The sequence below is a fragment of the Ipomoea triloba genome, chromosome 2 (genome assembly GCF_003576645.1).
Source record: "Ipomoea triloba cultivar NCNSP0323 chromosome 2, ASM357664v1".
Lineage (NCBI taxonomy): Eukaryota > Viridiplantae > Streptophyta > Magnoliopsida > Solanales > Convolvulaceae > Ipomoea > Ipomoea triloba.
Window position 1 is genome coordinate 13,169,200 of NC_044917.1, and position 10,354 is coordinate 13,179,553.

General features: G+C 35.6%; 1 protein-coding gene across 1 annotated transcript; it reads left to right on the forward strand.

Moving 5' to 3' along the window:
* The first annotated feature begins 1,521 nt into the window (after nucleotides 1-1,521).
* Nucleotides 1,522-9,320, forward strand: LOC116011160 (serine/threonine-protein kinase RIO1-like). The gene is made up of 12 exons (XM_031250683.1): nucleotides 1,522-1,900; nucleotides 2,851-2,979; nucleotides 4,083-4,175; nucleotides 4,272-4,351; nucleotides 4,752-4,865; nucleotides 5,690-5,763; nucleotides 6,776-6,852; nucleotides 7,440-7,523; nucleotides 7,793-7,885; nucleotides 7,998-8,105; nucleotides 8,453-8,524; nucleotides 8,618-9,320. The coding sequence occupies exons 1-12, from the start codon at nucleotides 1,580-1,582 to the stop codon at nucleotides 8,978-8,980; spliced, it is 1,608 nt and encodes a 535-aa protein (XP_031106543.1). The 5' UTR covers nucleotides 1,522-1,579; the 3' UTR covers nucleotides 8,981-9,320.
* Nucleotides 9,321-10,354: the final 1,034 nt, after the last annotated feature.

Consider the following 10,354-nt stretch of genomic DNA (forward strand, 5'->3'; position numbering starts at 1 on the left):
TATTTTTTGGGTGAAGTATTTTCTGATATTGTTCATATTTGAATCTGTTGGGTCAAGATTATTAAATGTCACAAGTTAAGGGCTTCCACTAGTAAATTAAAATTTCAAGTTTCAACCTTGATAATTTCAATTTAAACTTTTAACTCTTTAAGGGACATCACAATAGATCACAATCATCACATAATATCACAAAATCTCAAAGTTTCACACTGTTTTCACCATAATATATAAGAAAATATTCATATTTCATAATATATCACAATATATTCCAAATATAAAACTAAGTGTGCGATTAAAATTGCTTCCACAATAATATATCACAATATATCAGAACTGACATTCATAATATATCACAATACACAGAATAAATCACAAATATAAAACTAGGATTTGCGATTAAAACTGCTTCCACAATAATATATCACAATATATCCGGCGGAAGAAGAGAGAACAAACTCACATACAAAGAGAATCAGAGTAGAGAGATGACTGAGGAGTAGAGAGAAGTAAGAGAACAGAGAGCATGAAAGATGCTAGAGTCTAAACAACTGAAGAACGACTATGCAAATGAATAATGGATGCAAACACTACATATATACTAGGCTTAAACGACGTCATACCATAGCATGTCTAACCCAACCCTAATATAAATCGGATATTTGGGCCAGTCGGATATGAAAATGTCCTATCCTACACGACATCCCTTATCTGACGTCGTTTCATGCCACGGTTCGGATATGCACTTTCAGATACAGATCGAATCAGATGGCCTTATTTGGGATCTTGGACCAGTCAGATTTTTCATATAGGTTCGGGTTTGCACATGCCTAATATATATGCATGGTGGATTGGGCGGGGTTCTAGACGATTTTTATACATAAAATTCCGAATCCAACTCAACCCATAGCGAGTTTAATTTTTTAAGACCTATCATCGATCCACCACTCACTATCATCCAAAAAATACGATCTATGCAGGATGAATTCGAGTAGATATTCACAACACGGATTAAAATTACCATTCCTAATTTCACGTTCTTTTTAATCATATGAAAATCTTATATTCCCAAACCATATGAGAATCTTATATTCCCCAATAAATATAACATTGCTTATGTTACAATTTAACCGCGCGCCTAACAGTTGAGCATGCTCTTAGAGCATGAATATCAATGAATATTAAGGGGATTATGTCAGAGATATTTACACATGGCAAGAGAGAGAGATGGAGAGAGAGGGTTGGGGGAGCTTCTGCAAGCAACTGAGATATTTGGATTCCCAAGAAAAAATAAAAATTATACCTTTTCTCTTGGCGCACAGCAGGCGCCTAACATGAACATTTATTATTTTTTTTTAATTCAATTTTGTTTTGATTTTTTTATTCATCCCTCCCCATTTTCTCTTTCCTAATCACACTTACAAAAACTCCTCAATAACCGCGAAATATCTCCACTGATAAGGATGCTCTTATAAGGATTGCGCAGGTTTTTGCTATTATTATTTAAAACCTTTTTAAAACTACCTCAGCTACGCCGTAAAACAAAGTGCAAGCCGAAAGACCTCCCCAATTCTGCAGAGAGATGTCGGGCTCAGTTATACAAACCGGACATGAAGCGATTGACGAATTACAGTATTTAGAGGAGGAAGCCAATGAAGAAGAGGAGGAGTCGTGGTCCTCTTCGGACGAGGAAATTGGCGGCGCCTTGGATTACTTGGACGCTAGGGATGGTTCGGAAGGCGGCCTTGGCGGCGGCGGCGGTGGAGGGTTCACTCTGCAATCCAGTGGTAGACGACCCAATGCTCACGGAGGGGTGCAGTCTCGACCCAATAACTCATCCCTTCAACCCCTCTCCAATCGTACCCAGAAGTTCGCTAATCGCATCAAAGCTTCCCCTTTGGAGGTAGGTAATCATAATTCTTATTGAACTGGAACTTTTTAGTCAGGACAGAAAGATAACCTAATTTAGATTATATTTTATGTGAATTTAGTATGCTAATTAATTATTTATTAGTAAAAAAAAAGTAACACTTCGATTTTATATATGTGAGTTTTCTTTTATTTAGTTGAATTTGCTCATCAAAAGATGAAAAGAATAAGGTTTAACTTCTATTTGTGCCCGTCTGGTAGACTGACCAGGTGATTTGAAGTCAATGAAAGCATCCATGCATGAATATTTACTTCAAAACAATGAACATTTTGTGGACAAAAATTTGTTACAAATGTGACTAGCACTTGCAGAAAAGCCAATGAAAGTTTGTTTCAAAAGCATTTAACTTTAAAGTTAACATCACTCAGAATTTCCACCAAGATCACCCACAACTACAATGACCATTTGTTGTGGTTGCACAAAACATGGTGGATCAGGGGTCCATATTATGCATCTGCATGCCCTGCATTTCCTCAAAGTCATATCCTTTATAAGCTTTTGTTTTGTGAAGTGAGTCAGACTTAAAAGGACTATTTAGAAAAGGAAGCACCATCTGCTTTTCTTATAGGAAAAATGATATATGCAAGAAATTGTAAAATTCAAAGCTTGTTTTGCTAAGTTTCTTCATTAATGTTACCACTAAGTAAAATTAACTAATTAAGTGAATTGGAAACGTATGTAGTAAAGGGAGTAAGTTGACCTGTGAATGTACTATTGTTGCTAAAAATTCTGATAATTATGCCTTTGAAACATGTAATTTGCCCTTATTTGCTATAAGCCACTCTTTTTGTAACATGGAAATAAGAAATGGAAACAGTAGTTTCTAATAGCTAAGCTACTTCAGCCAATTGGTAAACAGATGCTTTAGAATTTGAATATATGATATAAAAAATGAAATGTGCTTGAGTTGCTGTTTGTCACAGGAATGGGAAGGAAGGATCAGTTTTGGCATGTCAAACTCTGTAACAACTGAAATTCGTGAAAGTGTTCGTGAGATGGCCATTGGTAAAACTAAAACTACTGACAAAGCAGACCGTGCGACTGTTGAACAGGTAATGCCCCCAATTTATGTTGCTAAAATTTTATAATCCTATGCACTCAGTAATGGATCCAGATTCTCAAAGATAATTTGGCCAAATAATTTGGTTAGTGAGTTGACTGAGTTCAACATTTGTGTTTCTTTTCTTGTGTACATTGTGCTCCTACATCTGCAAGTCTCAATAAGTCTGAATGTTTTGGAACTCCTTCATTTTGTTAGTACATCTGTGATCTGTAAGTCATGATAAATTTGTAAATCAAAAGATTTCAGTACATACTCACAAGTAGCATATACTTCCTTGGTAGCTCAAACTTTTTAAAGCAAAAAGGCACATCAAAGTGACCTGAAATAGGCTGGCTACTGAGTATCTAAAGTATATAAAACTTTGGAAGTAGAGGGCATAGAGTGAGTATGTGCAAAAACAGTCAGTTTCCATTAGATTCAGTTTGCCTGAAAATTCTTCTAAGTTCTCAATACAAATAGGTATTGAATGCCTACATGGAAATGAAAATCACAAAAAAAAATTGCCTTTTAAGTGAATAATCACTTTGAATCAGAATAGGTCGTTTACTTTTTACCTTTCAAATTAAGAATCTCTTTGAAACCCTTATATTTCTCTTTATAATCTGTAGAGAGGTTAACAGTAGACAGCATCATTGATCACATTCTATCTTCTCTTTTTTTGGGTGGTTCAATTTGTTCAGTCCCTTTGTTTAAAGATTGAAGCTTCATGGTTTTCGTGTTCATTCTGGCCATAGTTGGAAAGATTTATTTTATTATTACCTACCTCTGTTTGAAGTCTTGTGCAACTTTTGGCGTATCCCTCCTTTTTTACCTTCAATTCTCTTCTTGGGTTTTGCGTCACTTCACCCTTTGATATGCAGCTATTTGATCTAGACAAGGTCTTGTAAACGCTGATTTGTTTCTTTCATTTTTCAATTAACATTTTTAGATTTTTGTTTCTAGATAATCAGGCTAGGTAAACAAATTTTCTACAGAAAAGGTCCATACTTTGATGTATCATTTATTGTTTGTATTTGTTTCGCTGAGCATTTACATTAAGTAATATTATCAAGGATGTTAGTACTTCTTGCTAAGATCTCTTTTCGTTTTCAGGCAATTGACCCGAGAACTCGCATGGTTTTGTTTAAAATGTTGAACCGTGGTGTGTTTCATGATATCAATGGCTGCATTTCAACTGGTAAAGAAGTATGTCCATGTGATTTTGTTTGCCAAGCTTGCTTCTTGGTTATATTTTCCTTTAAGCTGTCCACTTGAATTGATGTCACCTGTTCTTTCAAACAGGCCAATGTTTACCATGCTACAAAATCAGATGGGCAGGAACTTGCAATCAAAGTTTACAAGACTTCAGTCCTTGTATTTAAGTATAACATTGTTCTAAGCATTTAATTCCTTTCTACTAATCTTATCTTTCTGTTGATTCCATAATTATGATTGATTTTATTAAAAGCCTTTTCACATTGGATAATAGCCTGCTGTACACATGTCTGACCAAATTAAGGATTACAAGCATTTACTTCTAACATAGTAACATCTATATCAAGCTGTGTTTTTATTTTTATTTTTTTGAAATTCTAAAGGAAATATAATGCATTATGTAATAATTGAAAGATAATCATAATAGGGAAGACATAATACTATTGCTCTTTCTTTTTATTGTATTTTTTTTTTTTAATTTTGTGCTTTATACATTTCAACTTCCGTGAAATTCCATTATTTACCAATCATTCTAATCATTTATGTTGTGGTTTCTTTTCACTTCAGGGATAGAGATCGCTATGTTCAGGGTGACTATCGGTTCAGATATGGATATTGCAAGCATAACCCCAGGAAAATGGTTAAGACATGGGCTGAGAAAGAAATGAGGAATCTAATGAGGTAAGAAAATATTCATGTTTACCATCTTGAAACTATCTAGTAACTTCTCTTATTGCTTTTCTTTATGTGTCTCTCCCTCTCTGGCTCTATTTATTTTTATTTATTTTTTGGGGCACATGAAATGCCAGTTTTTAAAGGTTACTTAAGCATTAATGATCAAGGCGTCAATGTATGCCCAAAATCCCCAGTTAACCTCACTCCATATCTGCTAGTGCCATTTACTGAACCTAGGGACCAGTGCAACATGGGACCTCCTAATGGGCGAAACATCCCCAAGAGCGATAAACACCAACATGGCCTGCTGGGATTACTCATAACCTACCCACAGCCTGGGTGCTACTGAGTTCCATATGGATTACCTTTGACAACTGAGCCAAACCATGTTGGCTTCTACCTCTATGTATATATCTACAAACACAGTCACATACAAACACACATTTGTGTATGCATCTGTGATCCGCCTCAAGGAGCATTTGTTGGTATGAGAATCATAGGTATAATAGAATTTTATCTTCTAAGCTTATGAAACTAAACTATGCACACTTTCACTAGTTTTAAGATGCTCTGTCGATCTCGTTTTCTCTTAGATTTTCTACAAAAATGCTGTTTTGTTTTGTTGCCTTAATCATAAACATCCGTTTGCTTCATGTTGTGGTTTTTGAAATTAGCTGTTTGTAAGGCTGTTAGTTGCTAGTTATGGGCCATAGTGATTGGTATAGTTGTATTACTTTCAGGAAGAAGTGTCATTGCCCTATTATATCAGAATAGAACACTGTTAATTTTCTTACATGATTCATTTACTGAAAGTGCTTCTGCAACTGCAGGCTCAAGGCAGCTGGAATAAGGTGCCCAACTCCACTTCTTTTGAGGTTGCATGTTCTGGTTATGGAATTCATAGGTACAATGTATAACGCATGCATTTAACCATTCACATATTATGTTAGATAGGATAAGGACAACATTATACAGTATCCATGAAGGGGTGCACACTGATTTTGAATATGCTACCGATGGCTACCATCTAATATCCCCACATATTAAAAGTATAGTTTGATTTGATTTACATTGATTGGCAATGGTGAAGAAATTTTACTTGGCAGTGATCTTGTGATTATAACCTAACTGAAAGTTGCAAAGAAACCAAAATTCTTAGTCCTACTTTACATATGACATCCTCACATCCATTGATTCCATTCTGCATGAAAGGATCCTCCACATGCTTCAGACAATTTGTGTCATTCAGGGGTTAATGTTCCCAGTAATCACTTAACTTTCTTCTTTGTTCTTTACCCATTTGGATGATGGATAAAAGATGTAGGGCACTTGGTTACATGTGATAGTAGCATAAAATATTACATCCAACATGCTCTACAGTCAATGAAGGCAATCATACATTTTGAGCCCAAAAAAAAAACAGATTTCAAAAAAAGAAAAAATGTTTTCACTAAGATACTCTGAAGATTTATGCTTGCTTGTGATGATGGTGAGAACAGCTTCAAGATTAAATACCCTTTGGCTTGAGTTGGTCATGTGTAGCCTGTTATAACTTGAGAGGAAATCCTTCATAATTCTTGGTCAGAGGGGTTTTATAGTGTTGATGGGTTTTGTAGGGTGGAAAGCAGTAGGGTATGTAGAACAGCCGTTGGCACCCCTTCAATGGGGGTGGGTAAACTTCTGGCTTGATATCAATGGGGCTGGGATTTACTTCCTAGAGGTTTCTTTTGTTATGGTGAATATGGGTTGCACCCCTTACAATGCACTAAATGAAATTTTTACTGAAAAAAAAAAAAATAGAGAGGCTCTTTCAAGTTTTCTGTAAATTCTACAATTCAAAACTTCTAAAACTCTTTTGCCAACAGTTTCATAAATATCCTCTTTTGATGTATTATTCTAAGAAAACCTTTCTACAGGCAAGGGAGGTTGGGCAGCTCCTAGACTTAAGGATGCCGGTTTACCTCTTGACAAGTTGCGTGAAGGTTATGTGGAGGTCAGTTTTTATTCTTTATATACTTATCGGACTTATGTCACTATTTCTTTGAGCATAAAGGTACTTTTCTCAACTGTGCAAGATTGTTTCATTCGGACTCACCTTACTTACAAGCTTTGGGCTCAAATTTATCCAAATCTTCGGGTTATGCCTACTGAGAGAATCTGTATGATCAATATTGAGAAAAAGTTATCTTTTTAAAGAGCTGAATGCTTTATGCTAGCTTATATGAAATGAAAGGAAGAATAATAAAATGTAAAACAGCTATCATTTTTCACTTCCCCGGCAATTTTTCTATGATGTATAAAACCTTATACTCCAGTGCAATTTGGGTGTTACAGGTTTGAGGTGTCAATAAAAAAAATTCTCTAAAGGATTTTATGCACTATTCAGTGTGAATTGAGATTCAGTAGAATTCTCAACCTTCTTCTGGAATGCTGGGTCTATATATAATCCTTAAAAATGCTGGTGTCCTAAAAAAAAAATAGATTTTGAAATGTTGTTGGGCTTAAAAAATGAGCCGTCGTGTTTATTTTATATTTATCTCTATTTTCAACATTATGTGATGTTGTTCGTATCTCTGCCAGATAATTATGGCAATGCGAAAACTGTATCAGAAGTGCAAGTTGGTGCACGGTGACCTAAGCGAGTATAACATACTCTATCTTGAGGTGATCCTTCTCTCCCTTCACTTTCCTGAACTCTATAGTTGCGTTTTTCAAAAAATAAAAATAAAAATTATTTGGCGTATGCCAACATTTGTCTTATATTCTAAAGATTGGGCTAAGGTCACTCAACTTGGCTGTAATGCACATGGACCAAACCACACCAAAAGATTGAATTAGCTAGTCTAACACATGGCCTTATAAACTCGTATGTTCTCTCTTATATTTTCAATGTGGGACTCTTAACAATTTGAATAATTATTTTGATGTTATAGGGTCACTTGTATATCATCGATGTTTCACAAGCAGTTGATCTTGACCATCCCCATGCACTTGATTTCTTAAGGGAAGATTGTGTTCATGTGTCTGTGAGTTCCCTTTCAGCTATTGCAACAATGCTAGTAATGTTCATGATTTTGTGTGTAACTGCAACTAGTTATATATAATGGGATTACCAAGAGCTTGAGGTGTGGTATGCAGGATTTCTTCAGAAAGCATGGTGTAGCTGTCATGACAATTAGAGAATTGTTCGATTTTATTGTTGATCCTATGATTGATGATGATTCAGTGGACACATATTTGGAAGAGGTACGATATGTTAGATGCTTATTTTGGTAATTTCTAGCCATTATGGGGTGTTTGTTAGGATGGAATTGCAATTCCTAAGGTCTCCCCTCGAATTACAATTCTACAACCTATGGAATTGGAATTCCAAGTAAATTACGATTTTGCCCTTTTATTATTATCATTATACAAGGACTTTTAATCTTTATGCACTTCTTCCGTTTCAATTCTCAATAATTCTATTCCTGTCTACCAAACAATGAAATTTGATTTCCTACCCTATTCTTTTCTCTTCTCACTCTACGGAATTACAATTTCTTTTCTTTCTAGTTCCATCATTTCAACCAAACGCCCGATTCAATGTGTTTCAGGTTCAACGAAAGATTTTGGCAAGAGGTGAAGTGAGTGCAGAGGATGAAATTGCGGACTCCGTATTCATTCAGGTTTTTGGACTTGAGAATAAGAATCACATAACAAAATCAGATCTTTTCTTTTCTTCATTATCCCATTTTGATGCCTTTTTTAATTTCTTGCAGTCATTCATTCCAAAAACGCTCGATACTGTGAAAAACGCGGAGGCAGATGTGCAACGTATTGTTAGTGGTGAGGACACTGGAGATCTGTACTACAAAACCATAACAGGGCTCAAGCAAGCTCTCAGCTCTACAGCAGAAGCAGCTGAGCAGGAGAATAATAATTCAGAAACCGAGACCGAAACCGAAGAAACTGAAAGTGGGTCTGAGGAAGAAGAAGAAAACTCACCAATGGATAGAAAAGCTGCTAGGAAGGAGAACAAGAAGAAGGTTAAGGAGGAGAAGAGGGAAGCTCGTAAACACAAAGTGCCAAAAGCTGTGAAGAAGAAAAAGAAAAAGTTGGCCAAGGCCAAGAAGTATCGCTAGTCAGTAGTCACTAATCAGCCAAACACCAATTTTTGCAGAAATTTTGAGATCAGCAGCAGTGTGTTCTTCAAGGATGCATCAACATGGGTGATTTAAATGCCCTTAACATACCTTAATAGCCTTAGCTTGGTAATGTAGTGCCCATTAGAGGCTATAGCCTTATTTAGTTGTACGGAGTATTATTTTTAGTTATTTAGGGTTTTGCTATAGAAATCAAAAATTTAAGTTGTTCAATAGATTTTTAATTACTACGTAAGTTTTATTCTAGTGGGTTTGAACTTTGAATCACATGTATTTTGCGAGTTATATAAATGTGGAAGGAAAGCAATTGGGAACAATCTCATCTAGAGTTGGTCAGGTTGGTGGTTTGATAATTATAAAGTTTTTAGTTAGACTATTTGTGGAAGTGGTTTATTGGCCTTTTCGCTTTAAGCCGGTCAATTATGAGTAACTTAGATTTGTTTACTTCCTTATGATCTGTTGTCGGTGGGAGTGTCCTATTGACCTTCTCAGTTTAAGATGCAGAACGCACTTGTAGGCGCTCTTGAACTTTACACGAAAGTCTAATTAAACATCTAAATTTTAAGTAAGTGCAATTAAACACTTGAACGTTATATTTCGATATCCAGTGTCCGGCGAACAATGTTCGCTAATCGCCTTCTCCAGTGGAGAAAGCGACCATTCTGGTCATGTTCTCCTCCATTAGAGAAGACGACTAGACTAGTCATATTCTCTACTGGAGAAGACGATCAAACTGGTTACATTCTTCATTAGAGAAGGTGATTGGTCTTGGTCGTCTTCTCTAGTGGAGTCTTCTCTAATGAAGAAGCGATTGTTGGACGTTGGTAATCTACCTGTTGACTTTATTTTCTTTAATGGATGCAGCGAACGGTGGTCATAGCGGTCAACGACGATAAATTTATTAGTAACCTATTTGTTACTAGTAAATTGGGTTTTTTAACTCATTTTGAGAAGTTTGAGCGTTTAATTGTATATTTTAAAATTTAGGGGCTTAATTGTAATTTCGTATAAAGTTCAAGAGACTATTTAACATTTCTTTCCTGAATAGAAAGAATAATGAAACGTTCAAGACTAAGAGCATTTCCACTAAAAGTTTTTAGAGGGTTTTTGGATGATATAAGAAAACTGGTGGCTTGATTTTTTACTAGTGGGGAGATGAATTTTTAGAAAGGAAGGTTTTTGGAGTTTTTTTTGGTAGCTTATAATTTTCACTGTCGGATACATTGACTAATTCCTTTGTTGAATTGTAGGCACCCCTATTGAGTGAGACAACTAGCCTAAAGATTTAAAATTGTTCCGGCATGTTTGGCAGCCTGCCTACGCCCGACAAGCCATTTTCAAATTACACATTTG